The sequence below is a fragment of the Acanthisitta chloris genome, unplaced genomic scaffold, assembly GCF_000695815.1.
Source record: "Acanthisitta chloris isolate BGI_N310 unplaced genomic scaffold, ASM69581v1 scaffold12096, whole genome shotgun sequence".
Lineage (NCBI taxonomy): Eukaryota > Metazoa > Chordata > Aves > Passeriformes > Acanthisittidae > Acanthisitta > Acanthisitta chloris.
In genome coordinates this window covers 17,978-42,015 of record NW_008677656.1, presented here as the reverse complement: position 1 = coordinate 42,015, position 24,038 = coordinate 17,978, and the positions used below count along the sequence as shown (strand labels likewise).

The window sequence follows — 24,038 nt, the reverse complement described above, 5'->3', positions numbered from 1 at the left end:
GCTGCAGATAGGGGCTATCTGAGCCAGTTGTGGCCACTGCCTAAAGAATGTTAGTCAAACAGCAGCTGAAGGGGCTCATGGGAAGCAGTTTAAATATTCCTCCATACAAAAGGCTGTCACATCCTAGCAGAGGCAGAGCGCTGACTGACAGCTTTAATGCACAAGTGTATGTGGATGAGGGAGAGGCTCAATGGGGAGGGGAACATCCTGGAGACTTTCCCCCTGCCCTTTATTCTGGGGCCTAACATGTAATTTTTCACAAGGTGCACATTTACTGTGGTAATGTGGCTATACACCTGGGATGTTTTAGTGTATGATGTACTTTAGGTCCTCCACCCCCCCCCCCCCTTCCCCCAGGTATATTTATAGAAGGCAGATGTCCACTAAAGTGTTTTACAAATAAAGTAAGTCAACACCTCTGAAATACCAACCACTTACCAAGTGGTAAGTAGGGCCAGAGCCAGGAGCTGGACTCGATGACCCTTGTGGGTCCCTTCCAGCTCGGGTTATTCTATGATTCTCTGTGAATTCACTCAGTAATTGCTATTTATATAGTGTGATTACTATTTGTGCAACAAGAACATCACTCTCTCCAAGGGATGGCAAGCAGCAACTGCAGTGTTTGTATTAACTTGTCATTAAGCAGGGTAGTCATCTAGAGGCCAGAAGAGAGATTCCTGGGACTTTCCCTAGCTCTGTGGCAGGGATGCTATGTCAGGCTTTGGCTGCCCACTGCCCTTTCCTTGCCCTGAGTTTCCATATATAATAGATGTGTTTAGTACATCCTTCCCAGGGCAGGTGTCAGGCACTTTGGATGTTGCACAAGAGGTAGATGAGAGCAGTGTTGATAATGAAAATATGCTATTAATATATTTCCAATAAAAAGCTACAAGCAGCGTTTAATCTGCAATCTGTTATCAATAACTTTATTACTGCAGTTACTGCGGTCTAATAAAAAAGCACTTTCTCTTCTTTATTGGGTAAGTGCCAAAACGTTTATCCTTTATTCTCTGGCCATTAACCTTTATTCTGTAGCCATTAGCTTAGCCATTTGTGTAACAGTCTGTTGAGTAACATTCAAGTAGGAATTTGTATTCAATCCATTATTTACTCTGAAACCCAAAAAGAATAGCTTCTTATGCCTATGTTGTTTATCCATATTAAATCTTGTTAAGTGCTGTATGCTATTGATGATAAGTCTCATAGAAAGTGGATTTTTCTTGCTGTGAATGATTTTCTGGCATACAAATAAAACAGTAATTAACCCAGTAATATTTTGAAAACAAAGCTTGAAATTGCTAGCTGAAAAAAAGATATTTCCCACAAAGTGTAATATTCATAGTAACTGGATTTCACAAGTTTATCCTTTTTGTGTTTCGGTTTCTGCATCACATCTTTACATGAACTTCATTGTGCTGAAATAAGCCATGAATACTCTCCATCGAGGACTGAAGTTTTGGGTCATGAGGTCTGACATCCCTCCATCCTTTCTTTCTCTCTTACTGGAGCTGGGGAAAAAAAAGTACCCCAAAGAGAAATAAGTTAAATAATCAGAATGCCTGCTTTTCTAGGAGGCATTTGCTTGCCAGCTTTCAGCCATTTCTGGCAATCCATCTGAGTCTGCTACTTCTCTGTGTAAGTGGCTTTCAGGGCCATGCTTTCTGAGCACATCTTTTAAATGAACTTCCCAGCCTTAGCAAGTGGAAGCAAAGCAGGAAAACACAACTTGATTCCTGCCCATCAGCTGAACATGAGAGAAGTCATGGCTTTCTTATTAGGCTGTAGTATCTCAGCCTCACTGAACCCTATTTTTCTGCATCCAGACAAAAGCATTAGTCTCCTGGCTGGAGACTGACATTCAGTAAAAGCCTTTCAAGGTCTTCCCATGAAGAGGTAGTAGAAGCAGTGTTTTTAATGACGGGGAAGGTTGGCTTGCCTGGCATGTACTCTCTGTTGGCTGCTTGGGTCTTTTTGGTCCTGGTGAGCTAGCAGTAAATTTTAAGGAATTAGTTTGATGGTTGGATTTTTTTTTCTCTCCTTTCTGCTTATTAGGAACTGGAAGCTGCTCTTCACAGGGATGATGTGGAGTTTATCAGCGACCTGATCGCCTGCCTTCTTCAAGGTTGCTATCAGCGCAGAGACATCACGTGAGTAACCTTGTTCTATGGCTTAAGCACTTTGCAAGGGGAGCTAATTAACACAGTCTCGGGGATGTTTCACGGCTTTAGAGTGATGACATGGCAGTGATCAGCAGCCACCAGCAATCAGGCCAGATGCTTCACCGAGTGGAAGGGAATTCCAGCTCTCTTGGGCTGAGTTGTAGGCTTTTAATTGTACAGACCCGTTAAGCAAACTTCTTTGTTCAGATGCCATGCCACTGTGTTTGATGCTCTGCTGTAGCACTAGCACATACAGTGAACATTCACATCTGCTGTTACTCTCCACACTCTGTTTGGTCAAATTAGTGATATCATACTAAGTCTTTAAATCATCACATATGCTTTCAGCATTTATATGTGTTGTGTAGCGTACAACTTGCTACTCTGTTGCTCTCATTTGCATGGAAGATCCTACTCCTTTACAGAGGGACAGCTGTCATTATTTTCCTAGAAACGAGAGTAGAAATAGAGGAGTATTGGAAACAGTTCAGTTGCAGGATGTTGGAAAGTAATTTGACATTTTCTCTTGGAGTTTTGACATCCAGAGACGTGTTGATACTGTCCACCAAAGTAGCCTCCCAAACTGAGACATCTGTAGAGCATCACTCTTTAGAAGATCACCCCTCACACAGCAAAATGTGCTCCCAGTGATAGTAAAAGCTTCTTGCAGTGTGTTTTATTTGTTCTTCTGTGAATCGTGTTAGTAGCGAACCGTAATTGTGGAGAGGAAGACAGCTTGGCAACACATGCAGTAGCTTGGAAGCAATCCTGCTCCCTAAGATCCCCCTGCTGTGGAGAGGCTTAGGCTGGTGCACAGGCAGAGCCATAGGTGCTTGCATTGAAAGCTCTATTTCTAGTTAACTGATTATGTTCAATGAAATTTATGTAGTTTATTTTTATATACAGATATGTCAATTAAGTTCTCTTGCATTGCTGTGTTGATATTCAGCATAAGTGGGTATCAGGACCTGAACCAGGCAGCTGCACTGTGTTTACTGTCTCTGAATGAAACTGATGTGATGAGAAGATTGATTGCAAGGGCATTTATACCTTCTTTGTCAAAACAGCCACAGAGCAATATAATCCTGCTTAGAAACATGCAGCTAGTTTATTTCCTTGTACCAAACCCATGAGAAAGTAGTGGTGTGTTTTGCCCACCTTAACCAGCTCACCCTTGTGAGCAGTGGAAGATTTGTCTTTGACAAAATTAATAAATTTCACCCTATAAGGTTCTCCAAAACTCTCCAGATCTAAGACTCCACTTAGCAATTGCATTGTATAATTGCCTCCCCTTCCCCTGCTGTTTTAACTGACAAAATTCAGGGGTGAGTCATGGGTGAGTCGCTGTGCATTGGAGAGTTGTCTGTCTGTCTGGGGAGGGTACATACACTCATGCACAGTTTTGTGAGGCACATGGCAGCTCAACGATGTGTAGTTATTTAGCATTGCATGTAGGTTTGTGCTGGTGTAGTACAGCTTTGGCTAACTTCAAGATGCAAAATCTTCAAGAGGTAGTGCTGTTGGAGAAAGAGGAACTAGTAACCCAACTGAGGCTTTGTGCAGCCTGGTCAGATACCTGTGGAGCTGTTTCTGTGTGTCTGTCCCTTTACCTAGGAAACACAGGAGTGTGAAGCCACATAGTGAAGTTGTGAGAACTTACACCTCACCCAAACAGTTGTGCTAGGGAAAACGGGAGGTGCCTGAAGGAGAAATCAGCTGCACCCTTCCTGCAGCATCTCTTGTAGAAGGGACTGCCTCAGGGGTAGAAGGTAGTAGGTAGGTAAGTAATGAGGAGAGAAATGTCTGCAGAGGAGATGGAGGAAAGAGCACAACAGAAGGAGTGTGGTGGAAATGGCTGAAGGAATACATCAGGGAAACTGCCTGGAGCCACTGGGATGTTAGTGAGATGAGCTCTGGAGCATTGCAGAGAGGGAGAGGCTATCTGGAAGCAGAGGGAAAGGTGCTGTGTGCAGAAGGATGTCATGAGGGACAAAAACATAGACTGCATAAAGATGTAGTCTAAATATGAAAATGTGTAGATCCAGAAGAATAAAAGTGATGGCTTGGACACACTTCTCAGAAACAAACTTACCACACCGTTTCACACTTACAAAACAGCTGTGGGATATTCATCCAAATGCCTGAAATTCTCCTTGTTCCTTACACATCAATTTCCAACACCTTTGTTCCCTCTAACCCCAGCTCAAGAGGCAAAGACCTTGACTGATGTACAACTTCCTCACTGTACCTCATTTTTCCCCAGTTAGTGATAAGGAGTTGAGCCTCTAATTGATTTTTTGAGTGCTCAGCAGACAAAGACATGCAAATGTGAGATGCAGAACTTGAGATTTTCAGGGTGGGCCAGGACTCCATAGGTTTCTGTTGCAGACAGATAGGAGGTATCTGTCTCCTGTGGGAAAAATCAGCAGTTTCACAGACCATCACAGTGGTGTTACTTCAGTGATCTCTCCAGTCATTTGTGCTCCACATCCTTGTGCCGAGGCTGTAACGAAAAATATTGAGGCTATAAACTTTGCTCCCTGTTGCAGCTCGGAGGGGAAGGTAGGAGCTTGTTCTCATCCTTGTTCTTGGGCTGGAGCACTGCGGCTCAAGCACAGGATGCTTCATATAACCTCACATACAACATAGTTTGCCTACTTCTCCAAGGGGGTTTGAGGTTTAATTAGCTTTGTATCGTGTCTTACATCTTTGATGGCCAAAATGTTATCTGCCTATGCCTTCTCACAGTCTGTCTGGGAGCAGCTTGTAGTTCTTGTCACATCTGTTTTGACGGCGTGCAGAACTTGCGGCAGAGCTGGGCTGCCTGGCTTTAATCATGCATCATAGAGGGGTATAAAACTGTCACATACCTTTGCTAATTATAATGTGCTCTCAAGTAATTTTGGAAGTGGCTGAGAGCCCTTCTAATGCACAATTTAACATGCTCTAGTTTGATTTGCTTTTTATTCTTTGGGGGGAAAAAAAGAGATTAATACTTTCGTAGGGTTCTGTGATCCTTGGTTTTGAAGTAGAGCAACTTTGCCTTGGTTTTGCGATTCTTTATGGCAGACTTTTTTTTTTTTTTTTAAAAAAATCACATACAAAAGAGACTGGTTTTTACTCTGCTTGGTGGCTGAGGAGTGTTGAATGTCTGGTAACACAAGACTTTGAGTTATGGATATCTGTGTTTAACTACAGAGACTATTTAATGGGATGCTATATGATCTTCTCCAAACTCTTATTTATCATAACATAATCGTAGCTGTTAGGAACACTCTTCATTGACCTGTTTCTTGCCTCGTTAAGTACTGTAGAAGTACAGAACAAAAATGACAGTTGCCTGTGTTTCTGGCTTCTAGCATCTTTAGCAATGACCCTGTAGCTGTCCTTGCCTGGCACTGGGTAGTTTGAGCACTTGTCCAGGAGAGTTTCCCCATTGCTCTCCTCTTTTTGCTCTAAGCCAAATTACTTCTGTGTCATGATCTGCAGCTTTTGTTGCTTTATAAATACTGTTCATAGTATCCATATACCACCTGTACCATCCAGCTACTAAAGATGCAATAGGCATTGTTTTATGCTATAGGCATGGCTTGGCTTCATACCAGGGAGATTGCCTATGTGTTTTTCCTGCCTCTAGCTTTTGTGCACAAGTCTTAAAATGTCTATGTTTTCTTGTAATTGTTTCAAAATGCAAATACCTGGAAAGTAGGGAGGGAGAAAACTCTTATTAGAATTTGAGGTTGATAAAAAAAATAAAGAAAAATTAAGCAGTTTGCAAAAATCCTGTTGCTTACTTCATATTCTCTCTGATATAAATTGGGTAGCTGCATAGTCCCTAGGGGCTGCCACTTTAATTCCAGCAGGAAATGCGACTTGATGACTTGTATGAAGACAGGAAGATCAGAGCTCCAGCTAACGGCAGCGGCCGCAGCAGGAGCCTTCTGCAGCTGTTTTTAAGTAAGAAGTGATGGTGTGGCATGGATGTGTACACTCAACTAAAATATTCCAGAAAAGCTCCTGCTGTTCAGCATTTCTTGGGGTGAAAGTCATTCTTCCCTGCTCTGTTACTGCATTTCTGCTGTTTTTCTAATGTGGTGGCATAAAAAGTTTCAGTGGCTTTATCATATTTCTCATTGGGAGGCATTTTGTGTTCTGCTATTGCATCTCAAAAAACATTTTAGTTGCTTTTTCTTATATCATCTTTTGTCCCTGTTGAAAAAATAAAAAGTAAAGGTGCCAGAAAGTGAGGGGGAAGAAAAACATTCTCTCTTGCTTTTTTGGTTTTTTCTCTGCCCCATGAGATTCCTTTCTTTCTTTACTGCCCCAGGAGATTGGTCCATCACTGTAGCTGAAAACTCTCTAATTGACTTCTGTGGCACCACAGACAGTGTTTGCTTCTTTTGGAACCTCAATTACTTTTTTCTTGTTATTTCTTCCATAATGCATTGGAACTTTTTTCTTCCCAAGTGGATCATGTTTTGCACCCACCTTAAGCTCTTTGGGGATCTGTAAACTAGCCTTGGAGTCTTTGGCTTATAGTTTGCACCTGGTTTGTTCTAATATGGATATTAAGAGGATATTCCTTAACTCCTCTTCCCCACAATTGTCTTCATTATTTCTTTTATATCCTTAGTGGTGGCATTGATAAATACTCTCAGTATGGCATCTGAGGAGCTATGTTTCCTACTTGTTGAATTGCCAATCAGGAATACTGCCTCTATTCTGCATATTTGCTGGTGCTTGTTATGTGATCACTTATTAGAGCTTTCATCAGAAAGAGAGATATAATCTGCAGTCTAACCCATTGAGGCACAGTGCTCATTTCTGAGGACTCTGTTTAATAGCTCTGAGTACTTCTTCCTTCTGCTTTGTCACTGGTCTGTCCTTGTCCTTTATTCCGTGTAGACTATGTCTTTACAGACTACTTACCCCAGGTCTCATGTGCTGGTAAAAGTGACCTCAATAAAATGCTTAACATCTTGAAATTGCCCTTTCACATGTGACTACATGAGCTGTGTCCAAGAACTGCTGTATGTTGGTCTGGTCTGGGGGATAAAGTGGCAGATCAACTGGGATATCTGGCAAACCAGTGCCAAATTTTCAGTCTCGTGGATACTGTAGTGAACTGAGCTGTCAGAACAGCTAAGCCAAGGTACTAAGACAAGCTGAACGAGTTCAGCACCTCAGACCATGCCATAACATCTAGCCAGCCTAAGCTCCATCACAGCAGACCTGGTGCCCACCACCTTTGGGAAGAGTTTGAACAGCTGCTCTTGCAGTTGTGCCAGTGACCTTGATTATCACCACCGCTTCAGTGGCCCAGCCACAAAGCACCTCACTAACTCAGAATCATATTCATGAATGCCAAGTGAATATCAACCAGATCAGCATTATTTACAGTCTGACTTTTAGCAAGTGCTGCCTTGCATACATCACAGAGATTGGTGGATGCCTCTGGAATCAGCTCAGTATCGTCGGCACAGGAGATACCGTGAGGGGGCAAGGGAGATGGAGTGGCTACATTGCTCATCTTGAATCTAATTATAATATTTATTATAATAATAGCCAAGCCATGCAAGGTGAGCCTTTTAAAGGGTAAAAAGTGAAAATGAGGCAGCTGGCAGGTGTTGGGAAAGGAAGGATGAGATTACAGCAGTAAAATAACACGGTCATTCAGAGATTAATGAGAAGCACAGTGGAATAAAATTATAGAATTCAAGTATCACTAAAGCTAAGTAAATGTCTTTGATTCTCAGATGGATAAAATGAATCTTTAAAGAACAGTTTGAAGAAAAGTTGGTAGCACGTTCTGGAAGTGCTATTCCATAGATGTGGTGGAGAATAAGGACTGAAAATGGTGGAAGGAAAAGAGAAAAAGCTGTGCTGTTATTGTCAGGGCAGATGGATGAGAGACAAACAGATTGGATTTCTGGGGAGAGGGAGTTATGCAAAACATTGACAGGGAGGAATAGGTGGCTAAACTTCAAAGGATGAATAGAGAACAGTCAGCGAAGGGTCTTGGAAACTGCCATGATGTCATCATGCCAATGTCAGAGCATGAAATATGAAAGGGACAGCTGTATTTATAAGTTCTTGATGTTGCAAACCAAGTACCCTGGAGAGGAGGAAGAAAGCAATGATGAAAAAAGAAACTGAGAAGGCAAGTGAAAATTTCTTCTTTCAAGGAAGAAGACAAATAATTATGGAGAGAGGGATGAGATGTGGAAATTCTCCTGATGTGAAACCTTTGCCCTCACTTTTGAGACTTGTGTTTCGAGACAGTGATGCTCCAAAACGTTGGTGCCGGATTTCTGCTCAAGCAGAGTTGGTTTTGCAGGCCATTTCCCAGCACCTGAGACAAGTCCAGAGACCAATCTTTAGTCCAAGAGTGAATCCTGAAGAAGTTCTGAAGTTACTGGTTTGGAGCCTCTTAGCCTCAGTGGGCTGCTGAACAGCTGGGATGGCTGCTGGCCAGCTGCTAGGCCACTGTGATACTTTGGTGAGTCATGTCAGTCTCTCTTCTAAGTCACCTATGCTTTTACTTTTTCTCCCACCTTTTACTTTCCATCCTTCCTCAGTTTCTTTCTTGTTCAACCAGTGTAATGGTTGAGGCTTCAGAGGAGAGAAGAGGAAAGACCTGGTCTGAAACAAATCCCAGAAGGGATTTCTCTAGGACCTATTTATCTGTATAACTTCTTTTTCCCATGGTCCACAGTAAGTTTTAATGAATGTGTGGGGCTGGTTCTAGTAATGAATTTGCTAAGCTTAGTTGCTTCAAGGCAACCCACACTAGGTATTTTTTGCTTCAGAAGAGACTCTTTTCTCTGACATTGAATGTACTTTTCTGTGAGCAGCAAGGCACATAAGGGCTTGTTTCATATGGATTTGTGCCATCATAGGCACATGTGTCCTGTTTCCCCATCATCATCAAGACAATAACTCTAGCTTCTTCCCCACAGTGCTCATCATCACTGTAATACCCTAAGGTCCTCTCCATAGCCCCTAAACAATCAGAAGAGCTTATGCTGCAGCAATACTGTTGTCTTTCCTTGTGGCTATGAATTGGGAGCATGCTTTCTGTTGATGGGCACTAGGAATGAACAATGCAGCATTAAGCTGGCTTCACTTGTTCTTCAAGGATCCAGGAATGAATAGTAAGTAATGATCCTCTTCCAGTCTGAATGTGGAGCACGGGTAAGCCCCATTCCTATTTGCTCTCAGAATATAGGAGATGTATTTGGGTCTTTTGTAAGTTAATCAGCTCCAGCTGCTGAAGGTTGATCTGCTTCTCCTCAGAAGGTGCATCACCATCAAATCAGCAGTACAAAGAAAGAAGCATATGGATTAAAATTGGCAAGAACATATTGAAGTCTGCTTGGATGAAGGTGAAGGTAATTGATGGGAGAAGTGAAATGCCATTGCTGTTCAATCACAAGGTGAAAGTTGGGCTCTAGGTACATTATCTCTCCTATGAGGACAGGCTGAGGGAGTTGGGGCTGTTCAGCCTGGAGAAGAGGAGGTTGTGTGGAAACATCGGAGCTGCTTTTCAATATCTGAGGGGCTACAGGGGAGCTGGATTGGCTCTTTGTTAGGAACTGCAGTGATAGGACAAGGGGTAACAGGTTCAAATTGAAGGAGAGGAAATTTAGGCTAGATATTAGGAAAAAGTTTTTTCCTGTGAGGGTGGTGAGACACTGTCCCAGGTTGCCCAGGGAGGCTGTAGATGCCCCGACCCTGGCAGTGTTCAAGGCCAGGTTGGCTAAAGCCTTGAGCAACCTGCTCTGGTGGGAGGTGTCCCTTCCCTGCCCGACTAGACTAGATGATCTGTAAGGTCCATTCCAACCCCTAAAATTCTACAATTCCTTTATTCTGGACCATCTAGAAGACTGTGTTCATCTCTCCTCAGATAGATACTACTATGGCTTGATCTTCATTTCATCATGTCCAGAGTGGCTGCTTGTTGGGCATATGCTGTGTGGTTGGTTGTCAAGGTCACCCAGAATAGGATACTAAACAAGGGGGGAAATCCATGCCTTAAGAGTCAAAGTATTCACATGAAGGCAGCATAGGGAATGTGAGCTGGGTTTAGACCGTCGTGAGACAGGTTAGTTTTACCCTACTGATGATGTGTTGTTGCAATAGTAATAGTGGCAAGAGCAAGGAGTGCAGCAGCAATTCTCACACTTTGTTTGTCTTTGTGGCCATCAGCATCCCTCCCTGCACATCTTTTCCAGGTCAGATCAGTACATGCTGGCTATACACCCAGCATGCATGAACTGAAGTCTCCCTTAGCAGAACCCTTGCAAGCAGTAGCCAGCAGCCTGCATCTTGCAAGGCCTCTTACCCCTCACCAGTCCTACCCAAATCCCCTGCCAGTTATTGACAGAGTTGACTTCCCCCAAGGTACTTATTCCCTCATCAGCACTCAGATCTTTCTCTCTCTCTTTCAATGGTATCAAACAACCTGTAACTAGTTCTTGGATTAGTTAATAAATAGTTCTTTTTGTTTTCCTTTTTGATCCTTAAAGAGATTGTTGTTTGTTGTTCAAAGCCCTGTCCTGACTGTGGGATCTTATGCCCATAAGCTATTCCTCATCCTCAGTGTCTGATAAGCCTTGGGGAAGAAATGGGCAGAGAAGAATGCAGCACTCCAAATTCCTAAGAGGTGATGGAAGGAATCCATGCTTGTGGGGATGGAGGAGTCTCACCTACTAATCAGGGCCTTTCAGGATCAAGGTTTCACCCAGGGACTCTCCTGCCTTTGTCTGACTTTCTTTACAAGGCTGCCAAAAATCTGTCCTCTTATCTATCTGTTGGGGGAAAAAGTACCTTCCTTTGTTAAGTTGTGCTCAGAAATGTCCAGGTCAAATGGTTTCTTTTCCAGGCCCAGGAATTGCTCCCTGAGCTCTAAAACTGACCCTGGGAACTGCCGTGTCTTGGATTTACTGCTCTGAGGAGAGCCTAGGTTCTTTGCTTTTCTGCTGCATCCAGAAAGTGACATAATTTACGATACCATTAAGTCTGTGGGTGTCATTGAGCCTGCTCACGTGCCTCTAAAATCTCGTTTGACATCAGTATTGCTTAATCTTCTCTTGGTGTTCCTATACTTCACCAGGAGACCAGCTGTGCCTCGCAGGCCAGTGCATTATTCCTTCAGCTGCCTGTCCTACTCTGCACCTCTGTCATGTGCACCAGTACCACCAGCTTCAGTACTGATCATCATGACATCTCACCACCATTACCTTCCCATCCTTTGGTACCAGCATATCTCCAGTGTCTTCAGGACACAACCCAGTGTTGGCTTTGAGGACCCCTCTTTTGCCTCCTGCCATTCTGATTTTGAACATGACAGAATAGGCTGCACTTCAGGGTCTTGGGAGATTCTTGGCTCTTGGTCTGAACATTAGTGATAGATCTCATTGGATAGAGAAGTGTTGGGCTCCAGCTCTCCTCAGCTCTCCAACCCCATTCACTAACATGCCAGGGAATGCATTGCTTAATGAAAGCCATTTTCCCTGGCCCTTCCCCAGGCGAGATCAATGCCATCACATGGCTAGAGATGACCTACACTTAGACATCTTCTTTGCATCTTCTTACAGTAGCACATGCCAGCAAAGTTTTTCAGGCATTGTAGGCATTTTCAGTTCTATCATTAATTATCATAGGTGATGGGGTGAGATAACTTCTTTTCTTGGTCCTTTCCACCTCAGACATAATACATGATGGCATCAGCACTGGTACCACCCTGTTCCAGCACCTGCTGTGCCTCCCTTTCTGGATATAGCTTTAGTAACTGATATTGCCTCTTTCCTGGGCTCCCTTGGCTCAACAGGTTGATTCCTCAAGGCAGAAAAGAGTGGCTGACCCTTCTGGGGACATGCAGGGTCCTCTGTCTCCTCTGTGACTGTGGGACTGTTAAGTGCAACCCTCAATAAAGAAGCAGAAACCTCTTACTGCTTGACTGGCACTCAAGTCTTCTTCCCATTCAGACAAGCAAGAGATATGACAGAGCATCTTACCAGAGTTTTCTGGAGGTTCCTATTTATTTCCAGATACACAGTATTGTACAATTTCAGCCATATCTCAAGGAATTAAGGTCTCTGTTTTTAAACTTAGTTCAAGTTTCAACATGATGGTAGGCAGGAAAATGCATGCTAGTGACTGGTTACAGAGATGGGTTCCTTTTGGAGTTTAAACTTTCCCTTTGTGCTTTCATGGGCTGTACATCACACTGGAGGCAACTGAATTGTTATTGCACCCTTTGACTAATGGTTTCAAGTTAGTATCTGAAAGGTGAAATGGAATAAACTGTAAAGTACAGAGTATCTGTGGGGTTAGCATGGCAGCAAAGCTGGGCAGGGGTGTTTAAACACACCTTTGGTGTGAATATGGTCACCCTGAGCCAAAACCAACCATGCCTACTGAAAACAGCATAATCACTCTTAATTTGTTGTATTTATGCAGATGTAACTAAGGGAAAAGACAATTTTTCAAACTGTCTCAAATTGTCTCTTCTTCGTGTTCATTCAAGGTAAACAATCCTTTCTCTTCACCTATTGCTATTCATGCTTTCACAAATATACCTAGCAATGCTGTTTGCTCAGCATAGTGATGTTTCAGGATCTTTTAGCAGAATGATTTTTTTCCCCCTTTTTAATCCGGTTATCCAACTCATTGATTTGTCATTATCAGTTTTCACTCAAATTGCAGCTTCAGTACTGGGGGAGGGAGTTCCTGCTGCTCTGTCCATACCACTGCCTCAAACCCCTGCATGCACTGAGAACACAAGGTGTCCCTTCATGGAGATTGTGCAGAGACTTGCTGAGTTTGAAGGAAGGGTTGAGCTAGCATTGAAAGAAGAATAGGTAGTCATCACATTTTAAGTTTTATTTTCATCCAATTAATATTCTCTGAATCTGTCTGGGCAGTATATACATCCTCCTGGTTATCCCCTTTGCCCCCAGGACTTTGGGTACCATATGCATTCAGCTATTGTTTGGGATGTTTCTGGCTGCTCTGGTTTCATTGCTGTTCATACTTCTAGTTCTTCCTTTCCTTTCATCAAACAACAAAAATACACTAGCAGCCCTTGCTCCTACCTAAAAATCAAATGCAGGCCCCTGCACCCTAGCATGCATCTAGTTAACCATATGTGTCTCATCCTCCAAGTGCTGCATAATCTGCCAGGCTTGGCAAATCCAATCCCTCTTTCCTCCAATGCTTCACATCTTCACACCAATTGCTTTCTTTCCCTGGCTTGCTTGGCCAAATAGGCTGCTGGTCTCTTGGGATGGGGAGATGGATGCTGGGCATCTGCTCACTTCTTCCTGGTATTCCTGGAGGGTGAGGGGGAGCAACAGCAAGACAGATAAGGGCAGCAAGGAGCAGCTAGGCATAGGTGAAAGAAGGGCCCTTAGTGCCTTCAGGTTGTGTTTCCTTCACCACAAATCACTTTCACCTTCTCACTTGGAGAGAGAAGCAACAACATGGCTGTTTGTTGCCTCCTGTACTTTGAGGTGTTAGAGGCAGGGCCAGAACACCAAATACTTGTGGCCCCTCCTGCTGATTCTGGGGATGGTGATGAAAACAGAGCAACATCACAGAAGGGTGCTTGGAGCTCCTGCAAGCAAGGAGACAGAAAATGACAGGACAGTTCAAAGTAACAGGTATGTGTGATTTCTCCTGCCGGTGCTGCCTTTCTCTCACACAGCCCAATTAACAAGGGTCACAGAGCACTGATTAGCTGCCTTGGAGTTTTGTGAACATAAAGCAGTGAAAAATCCAGGGTGAATGGGGGAAAGAAGATCAAATAGACACTTATCTCAGCACTGTCCCTGCCTGTCCCTGGCATTTGCCAGCCTAAGAGCCTTTCCAGAAGAGAGCAATGTGGGACAGTGTGGATCTGTGCTGGTATCTCTGCTGCTCTTCTGCCTTTTCTCAGCAATATAACAAACAAGTCATCCCCAGCAGCTGTGTCATTCGTAGGGTTGTTGCTAGATAAGAGCCAAATCTCTGCAGAAGCACAGACCATAGGCAGCTGGGGAAGATGAGAGCATGCCCTTTTGCCACACTGGTGTGTGAGATGAATTCAGTTCCTACAGCTGGTGTCTCCCTGAGGAGGGGTGGACTTGCTGTCTCCTGTCCTTTTTGTGAGGGAAAAGGATGGAAGACAGCACATATCAGATCAGGGGCGGTAAAAGGACATCTCCATCTAGTTCAAGAGTTGTAGAGTGTGGTCTAGTAGTGCTAAGGAGCCCAAGCTGGAAGCTTCCTTGGTTGCTCAGTGTTATTGCTGTGGCTAGGGTGAGAAGTCTGGACAAGCAGACCTGGAACCTTCCTGAAGGGTGGACAGCTGTGGTGACCTCATGCCTTCCCCTTCTTCCTTCATGCTTCCCTTTCTTTGGGGTAGCAAAGCAACGCTCCCACTTCGGCTGTCATACCCAGGTTAAGTGGCTGCACTTGCTTCTGTCAAGCCAGCACATGCTCCTGTGGTGTGATCCCTTATTAGACTAGACAGCCCACATCAGCTCTCCATTCTCTCTGCCTCCCCAGAGACACTGCCTCGCTCCATAGCTGTTCCTATTCTGCTTCTCTGTGGGATACAGCATGTCTGCCAGCTCTCCTTCCAGCTTCTCCAGTTCTTATTGTATGGACAATCACTTGAGGTAAGATGGAGGAAGACAAGGAGTAGGAGTGTTCTTAGCTGCTGACAGCTGGGTTTTCTTAGCTGATTTTTTTCCTCTCCTAAACATGAACACTTTGAGTTCAGCGGGGAAGGCAGTGGATTCTGCAGCATCCAGCTGTGTAAATTAGATTTCCTTGGCAAGATTGAGCAGCTCTTCTGCTGGAGAACCTCCTGTGTTATCATGTTGAAGGAAAGGTCCAGAACCCTGATGTCTTCTCTTAGCATCTCTTCAGCACATTCTTGGGAGTGGTCTGGTCTGAGTGCCACATTTGAGTTCTGGAAGCAAGTTACAGAGTGGACAAATGAGGGGCAGGGAACAGGAATTGCTAGGGTGCTAAAATTACTCTGGTGTTCTTTACTTATGTGGAAGACTTGGACATATCTTTCATGAATGTGGAAACCTCCAATCACTCATGTTTCAGACTGCCAAATCCAAGAGTTAGCCCAGACTACTTTAGGGAAGAGCTGTCGCTACTTAATGTTTTCTAGCCAGCTAATTTTTTGTCCTAATGTTTTGAAACAAAACCACCGTTCTGATGTAGGAAGACTTGTCTTCCCATGTTCAGCAGTGGGGAAGGCAAATGTCCTGGTGTGTAGAGCTCAGTGCAATCCACCTGCTCAACTCTGCAGGTGTCTTTCTCTTCCCCCTCACTGCCAGTGCTCCTGATGGCCACACAAGTAAACTACAGAACTACTGAGGTTTGGGCAATATCTGCATTCAAAGAACTCGTTCTAGCTCACAGTGAAGGACAAAAGGCAGGCCTATCCATGCCTTGTGATGGTCTTGTGCTTCAGCAATCTCTGCTCTCTTTACAAGTCTGGGAGGAGAAACTTCACTCTGGAGTTTTGATCAGTCTAACTGGAATTTATTTTTTTTCTTCCACTTCATGATCTCATTCAGTGTCCATTAGTGTCAGTTGTCCTCCTTAGGCTCACAGCCACTAGTAAGCCAGCAGTTTTGCTCTGGGCATGATTCAAAAAAGGCACTGAAAAGCAGGTTGTACCTGGGTGTTTGTTCCCTCCATCACAAGGGCTCTGTCAGTGTTGGACCTCGTTGAGGTCTGTCACAAAGTGTGGTGTGGCCAGGAGTCACAGCCTTCCTGTCCCTGGCTGGAATTTTTAAAGTCCATCCCCATCAGCGGCGCTGCTAGTTGAATCGGAAATGAAATGTGACTCTTAAGGTCATTATTCCCGGATTTCTAGCTTCTTGGCCATTTTGCTCTGCTGCAGGGAAGTGTTTTGTGGAGAGACCCTTCAGGGTGCTTGTTGTTCTCCAGCCTCTGCCAGTGTGGTTGCCTGATGACGAGTTGGCCCACGCTTTCTGTCGGCTTGCATGCCTTTGGAGCAAGCTGCACATGGAGGGCTTGCAAGGATATTTATTAAACCCTTTTCTCCCCTGGAATGATGGGGTGGTATCTTTTTCCTGCTTGCATCATACCTGACTTAGTTTCTCAGTGGGGTAAATTGTTTGAAGGTGAAGTACAAGCTGGTCCATAAAGCTTCCTCCCCCACCTTGGATAAAAAAGCTCATTAATACAGTAAAAAAGTCTCTATTGTTACATGAGAGCTCAAGGTCAGGCTGGCAGTAGTAACTCATATTGCTTCTAAGGTCAGCCTAAGCTTTCTCTTTCTGACAAGCCACGATAGATTGATCTTGGGGGCCCTTACATTATTTTTTTCCTTCTGAAATAGGCTTTGCTTCTCCTGACCCTGTTAATGATGTTTGACTGAGGTCATCCCAGCAAACCCTGAATCCTTCCCATTACCTTCCAGAGGGCTCGCCTTTGTGCCAAAGCATTGTATGCTTGTTAAGAATTAAGCTTTCCTGATCTCTGCTGTAGCGAAGAAGCTGTCTTCATTGGAGAGGCGAGAAATATCTTGAATGCCATCTGTCAGTTAATGCTCTCATTAACACCTGAGTGACTCCCAACACCAAGCTGCTGCCTTTTTGCCAATTCAGAACTTAAAAGGTGCCAGCCCATAAGGTGAAATATCTTCAGTCCATAAAATTAATTCCATGGTAAAACGTCTGTTCTGATAAGACCTTGATTTTTGTTGTTGTTGTTGCTTTTAACTAGAGAGATCACAGAGGCAAGCCCAGTTCTCCTGTGTGCTGAGAACCTCCTAGAAGCAACACTTGTGCTGGGTGGCTGAGGGAATCCAAGTATTTTGCAGCTTTTAAAGCATTTACCAGACAGAAGTATCGCCTCTATTATTTTTCTTACTAGGTAACTCTGGAAAAGGAACTGCAAGAATAATTATATTCCTGTTTAATTGGTCTTTTGAGGAGAAAGGATGAGCTCTCCCAGTCTAGTTTTCCACGTTGCTCCCACATACAACTCTTGGGCAGGAGGTGGAGGAGGTCTGTTGTTCCTGCTCTCTGTCATCCTCTGGTTTTGTCAGGGTCCTTGGTTTGAATCTCAAGTAAAGAACACTATACTATCTGAGATTAGGCACAGGTCAGGCTTGCCATTTTCCCAGCAGTTTTAGCTCAAGAGCGTTCCAGTATTTACTCATCCGTTGCATTTTGTAAATTAAGTGAAACAAGAGACTTAAAACACTGTCAACATGATAGATATTCTAGCTAGTGGGTCCAGGCAATTATTTGGCATCTGAACTTTCAGAAGGCTTATTTGTGTGTGCCAGCAATATCTGAGCATTGTTGGGAGATTTTTGTCTCCGGTATTTCCAACTCCTTACCCTAAGATTTCTTCTAATCCAATATTTACTCCCACAGGGTTGGGGGGTTTGGGAGGGGGCGTGTTAGGACATTTTTTTTTTAGGGATGTGTTGGTGGGGGGAGGGCTTATAACAAAATTGGCAACAATAGACCAGCAATAGGGCAGTGTGCTGTGACAGTAATTCCACACTTGGGCCATGGCATCCTGCCTGTGGGAAGTGCAGATTGACACGGGGACTCTCTTACTGAATCAGTGTTTGGTTTTGCTTTTGTTTGTTTGGCTTGATTTTGTTTACAGTTTTCCAGCCAACATTTGATTTACTTTGGAGGCTTTAAAACTAAAGGCACAAGTGGTTCTGCTTCCTTTGGGCATGAGGATAGAATGAAGAAGCATGTGTGTCCACATCACTCCAGCCCCAGTGGTGCTGCGTTTGCTTGGAAGGAATTTCCCATTGTGCCTGTGGGCCTGGGGGCTCTGGGTGCAGCTGTTCCCTCCCAACCGTGCGCACCAGAAGCTCTGACCAAATTTTCCCGTATATCCCATCAACTCTGTGAAATTTCACCCTGTCTTGCAGAGGTCTCCAAAGGAGTCCCTTTGGGAAGCAGGACACAGTGAGGAGCACACTGGCCAAGCTTCTTTTGCTGCCAGCAGAGCGTGACCCCAGGCGTTACAGCCCAGGCGATGGAAGGTGCCTCTCTCTGAGCAGGGGAAGCCACGACAGAGGCAGATTGCCAAATTGGGATCCCCAGGCAGGGGGAGGAGTCCTCAGCTCCCCTCTCCTGGAGCACAGAGAGACCTCCCTCTTTGGGAGGCAGCCGGGCAGCAGATGGCCAGGCTGCTGCGCTGAGCTGTCAGGGGGGTATCATTTCTCTGACTGTTCTGGACGCTGATACCCATGTTGGAGAGGAGCCCCTCCTTCAACTTGCTCCATCTTCTTTATGCCCTGATTTTTTTGCAGCTGCTACTGAAGATCACAGGCAACTTGAGCTGCAGTCTTGCTGGTACTCTTGTGGGTTGCCTGGTGCTGTTCCTCCCCTTCGACACGGATGGGCTATGTTGCATCCTTCCCTGTGCCCCAGATTTCCTCTTCTATATGCAGAGGTCTGCAACATCCAATTAAAACTTTCAACCACAGGTGTGATTCAGCTTTGATCTCCTTTCCAATCTTTGTCAAAAAATGATAGGGACCCCTGACAACGACCATGTGGTTTCAGAGTGCAGCCAGGGATGAGGCTAAGAACTGCACTGGGCTCACAAAAAATCACCTGCATCCGTGTGGAATATATGACATAGATATGCATGTACTATTGCACCACTACAGCTGTCCAAATTGCTTTGCTCATCTGGGGGCAACTGCAAAATACAGATGTTTTGACAAGTGAGGGAAACCTTGTTTTCTGAAATATTCATGGTGTTAGTGAAGTTGGGATGGGGAGAAGACAGTGGGAAGGATGAAGTTTTACAGTTAGAGAGTACTCTGAGGTACCTTTTCTGGTCTTTTGTGGTTGATAATAAGCTAATTTGGTGTTCAGATCCAGGCTGGATGAGGCCTTGAGCATCCTGGTCTAGTGGGGAGGTGTCCCTGCCCATGGCAGGGAGTTGTGACTAGATGATCTGTAAGGTCCATTCCAACCCCTAAAATTCTATGATTCTAGTGATAGTACTTAATACTTTTCCCTGGTTAAGGAACTGTATGGAAGATGCTCATGCTGTATGCCAGGAAGTGGTTGAGATGTGACAATCGTGGCCCATGGTCTTACAGTTTTTTATGCATTGTGTCTAGACTCACAATGTACCATCAGAGGAGAGTTGTTTTTCCTTTGGGTATGTGCCGTGAGACAGAATGTGTCCATGTACCAATTCATCCTCCTTGGGAATGCTCCAGTTTGTAGAGAAAGGACATTACTGACCTAATACTGCTTCTGTTGATTGACTATTTTTACAAGTCTCAGTGATGCTGATAACCTCTGGAGAAGAGATACATCTATCTCCTAAGCTCAGTGATCGCCTTCCTGCCTTCTTCCCACCTACAGAAGGGGTTTTGGAAGTTCTCAGCTGCAGCAGAGATTCTGTAGGGTTTGGCATACCTGCAAGTGAATCACTGTCCTCCTAGTGAGCTTGAAACAAGGGTATTTAACAGTCTGTATTCAGGTCATTCCATTCCTGGACCCTGTGGGTCTGATTCTTGGTTTGTAAATTTACAGATAATTCTAAGCAGTTAGTCCTGAGCATTTCTCCTTTGCACTGGGCAGGGTTCTCACAGATTGCTGTGCTCCATGCAGATTTATCTTCTCCCAGCCAAGGAGGCTGTTTCAGAAACTTTTTCAAAAGGAAATCTAATATAGGCAGGCTGAGTGAAACTAACTGTGGGTGTGGCAGACAGGTTGAAGACGAACGCCCCACATCTGTCTGGAAAAAAGAGGTCGGTTCCCATTAAGAGGGAAAATATAAATTGGGTAAGATTGAGAGTGATTGGGAATGCCTTGAGACATCTGTTTCCCATCTCTGGTTCTCATTTCTATCCTTATTCAAAGCGACAAATGCACAGTAGCTGTCTTTGAAAATTGATGGGGGTAGGAGCTCAAAAGTGCTCTTAAGAACAGAGCTTGTAATGCATTGAGCACTGGATGGCGGAAATTTCTAGTGTTAGCCACTTATGTGAAAGTCAAACTCAAACCAAATTGGTTAAGTCAACAGAGCCAGTCCCTAGGGGGAAAGAGAGTTACATAGGCAAAGATTTCAGGTGATCTTCTGAAACTGAGGGGCTTCCTGCATCAGTTTTCTTTGAGAGCAGCCAAAATGATAAAGCAAGGTAAGTGAACTCATGCAAACAGTACAGGTATCTGTCTGATTCATGCCTTTCCCCCTTTCCTTTAGGTAGAAAAAGAAGTTGGCCAGAAAAAAGTAGGAGCAGATAAAACCCTGTTACTTTTGTGGCTTCTTCCTGGCAATTCTTGCCACCCAGTAGTTACTCAGGATCCTAGGGAAACTGCTTTTTCAGTCAGTTATACTGGAAATAGCAGAACCTCTGTTTGATGAAACAATCTTCTGCCTTGGGCTCTGAGTTGAAGAACTGAATTTCTGGGGGTGAAACTCAAATTCTCTCTGAGAGTTTACAGTTATTTCCCTTCTGCAACCACCTAAGCATCCAAATACAGGTGTTGCTTTCCTGCTTTCAGGAAAAGATGTTATCACCACTATTTCTGTTCTGGAAGCTAGTCAAAGCTGTCTTTGTTTGTTTGTTTTGTTTTAATCCAATGGCTTGGGTAAATACCTAACATTTAAGATGTGTGATCAAATAGCACTCTTAAAAAGTCTATAAAGGGAATCTATTATTGCCTTCCTTGCCAAGTCAAAGTCCTTGCTGGAAGTTGAGTATATGAGGAAGACACTGTGGGAATGCAGAGCTGCTTCAGATAGGTGTACTGTGTACTGAATATTTCACTTTAAAAAAAGGAAAGTTGCTGTAGTTTTTTCCCTAAAATTACTACTTGAGGTAGCACATGTATCATTTCATAAAATGCCAGTCCTCCCTTACTGACTGAATTATGTCAGCATAGGGAACTGTTTCAAGTTGCACTTGTTTGATTACTTACACTAGTGGGACAAAACTATGATACTTGGAAATATCGATGCTTTGCTTGTGTTATGTAGAAAAGAGCAAACTCCAGGTTGCAGAAGGTACTAGATCCAGGTACATTCAAGCATCTGTTGTTAAACACAACCAGAGGGCTGGTAACAGTCATCTGGTGAGGGGAGATATCTCTGGGAGGTCAGCTTGTGTTTGACGTCAGAAAGAAGCAGGGTGGTGAGGAGTGATCTGCAGGGTGGTAGCATCAACTGCTCTCTACTCAAGGAGGAAGGGAAGCACTGCCAGGTGGACGTGGCTTTAAGGCATCTGTTCCTTCATGCTTGCAGTCACTGTCCAGTCATGGTCCTTGCAAAGAAGTCTTTACCAAACCTGTGAAGACTCCTGTCTAATAGCTAACTTCTTGTTGACTTTTAATGATCTTTCTTCAGTTGGATCACACTCCTCTATCTCTTTGTTAAAAAATAATAGCTTTTGTAGAAGTTAGCAATTTCTCAGGCAAATGTAATTCTGTAGTGCTGGCGCTGTTCCATTAATCATATAGAGTAATCTGCTTGTGCCAAAAACCTATCAAGTTGAGCTGCCTTTTTGAGAGCTGGTGGGAATGTGTACCCAGTGGTGTTCTTGCTGGCATATGGACTTCCCGTGTGTGCAAGAATGGCTGGGGCATAGGGGGGTCCCCCTTTGCTGTGCTCAGGGTACACAACTCGAGCAGGCTGAGCCAGCCTGGCAAGTCTCAGGACTCAAAGTGACATGGACAGATCTTCAGAAAGTTTTCTATTTAGGGACACATGGCCTCACCAGCCCTTTTTCATTCCCTCCCATGAAATTTTCCACATTCAGAATAAAGGCTTGAGTCTCATTAAAACATAGACAGGAGTTCTTCTAGCCTTAAGAAGCTCCATCAGTAGTCGTGTGCATGTGAGGTGGGGGGACATTTACCCTCAGTGCCAGATGAGGGTAAGAAATGTCTGCTTCCTTGGGTTATATGATGAACTGCTGGGAATGAAAGTGAGACTTAATGTGGCCCAGCTAGGAAATGAGAAAGATCATTTTAGTGGCAATGTTTATGGAGAGCTTGAGTGTTCAGCTTGATCATCTGGGAGACTACAGAAGAGAGAACCCTCCGGGCTGAGCCCTGTTTGGGAGGTACACTCGTGTTAGGGATGAGCATTCTTGTGTGTCAGGCTCCAAGCTACACGTGTTAAGTGAGCTGTGCTGATGTCCTGCCAGAGCCACGGATGGAGGAACAGGCAGTGGCAAGCACCTTTGGGGATGGAGGGAGAGGAGAATAGGGGCCATAACAGGAGTACAAGAAACATGCAGCAGCACAGTGGGGAGAAGGTGATAAGCTGTGGAAAAGTCTTACGATACTGAACCAGGACATGGAAAACTACATTAAAGGCAGAGAGGGGAGCAGGGCTTGGCAACAACAGATGTAAGGGGCAAATGGAAAGCTGAAGAAGGGGGTCTCCACATCAAATGGGAAGACGTGGAAGGGGATCAGACTCATAAGCTTTGTTGCATCCTATTTTAGTGAAGGGTGGATGTTGATGCTAGCACAAGGCACTGCCCATTCAGATAGAAAGGGATGAGGCTGAGTGGCCATCATGTTAAGCTCTTTCTTTCAACTTAGAAAGAAGTAACAGTAATGCAGCGTTCTATGAGCTGTCTGTGTATAACGTGAAATCCCATGGAGATTGCTGTGTTTTGGTAACATGAGTTACAGAGCTGCCCCCAGCCATAGCTCTCATGTGGCGTGGTTTTCCTTCAGGTGCTAGCTGTGTCCGTGTTGTGTTTATTCAAGTTGCTTGGTGCACCAGGTGTTTCTGGCATGGCAAACTACAGTAAGTGTCTGGGACTTTTTCTCCTGGGTTAGATCCCAGACGTTTCACAGCTACCTGGAGGACATCATCAACTACCGCTGGGAGCTGGAGGAAGGGAAACCCAACCCCTTGCGGGAGTCCACCTTCCAGGAGCTGCCCCTGCGCACGCGGGTGGAGATCCTGCACCGCCTCTGCGACTACCGCCTCGACGCAGATGATGTCTTCGACCTCCTCAAGGTGCTTTGGGGAGCAGGGATGTGGGAAAGTGTGGCTGCAGGAGCTGGCCAGATGAGTGAATCTTCCTGGGAAGAGAAGGGTCGATGCTATTAAGTGTATTTTAAGGCCAGGTAATCAGTGGAGATAAAGTGGGTTGGCAGTTCCCCATCTCCTCCTCTGCTTTGCGGAGGACCCAAGGCAAGTGCTCAGGACCACTCTTGGGCCCTCGTCCTGCACGGATGTATTCGTAACACGGGAGTCGCTAAGTAAATTGGCTTCGTTGGCTACTCTTCCTGTGAAGAGTGAATTTGGAGATGCTCCAATGGTAATGGCAGGGCTGTGAGAGCTGCGAATGCCTTGCTGAGGGATGTTGTGAGATGAAAGGATGGGGCTGGAGTATACTGGGGGAGCTGGGGGGAGGGTAGTGGCGGGGAAGGGGGGAGGGAGCTTCGCAGGGCTGTGCGTGACTGTCGCCAGCACTAATTAGACCCTCTCTGTCAGGAGCACCAGAGATGAAATGTTAAAATGAGAGAGGCCATTCAAATTAGAGATGCCAATCTAAATCCCTCCCTGGACAGAGAGCGAACGTTGCCTTCCCCCTGGAGTCACATTTTCCCAGCTCGGCCGGGAGGAGCAGCTGTACTGCTGCTGTGGCATGGTGGGAGGGAAGGAGGGAGGGAGGTGTGTGCAGAGAGGGGTGTCATCATGTTTTGTGTGACAATGTGGCCGCTTTTCAACTTGTCTCCGTCTGGCGCAGGGTTTGGACGCCGACAGCCTCCGCGTGGAGCCGCTGGGCGAGGACAGCAGCGGTGCCCTGTACTGGTACTTCTATGGCACGCGGATGTACAAGGAGGACCCGGCGCAGGCGAAGACCAACGGCGA

At 44.9% G+C, this 24,038-nt stretch overlaps 1 protein-coding gene across 1 annotated transcript in view; it reads left to right on the top strand.

The window, feature by feature from the left end:
* Nucleotides 1-2,052: 2,052 nt before the first annotated feature.
* Nucleotides 2,053-24,038, top strand: part of LOC103804015 (cat eye syndrome critical region protein 2-like) — a gene marked incomplete at both ends in the record, with an annotated part of 39,871 nt that continues 17,885 nt past the window's right edge. Inside the window, 3 exons of the mRNA XM_009076602.1 lie at nt 2,053-2,147; nt 22,994-23,177; nt 23,914-24,038. Of these exons, the coding sequence (XP_009074850.1) occupies nt 2,053-2,147; nt 22,994-23,177; nt 23,914-24,038 (404 nt within the window). The remainder of the gene's footprint in view (nt 2,148-22,993; nt 23,178-23,913) is intronic.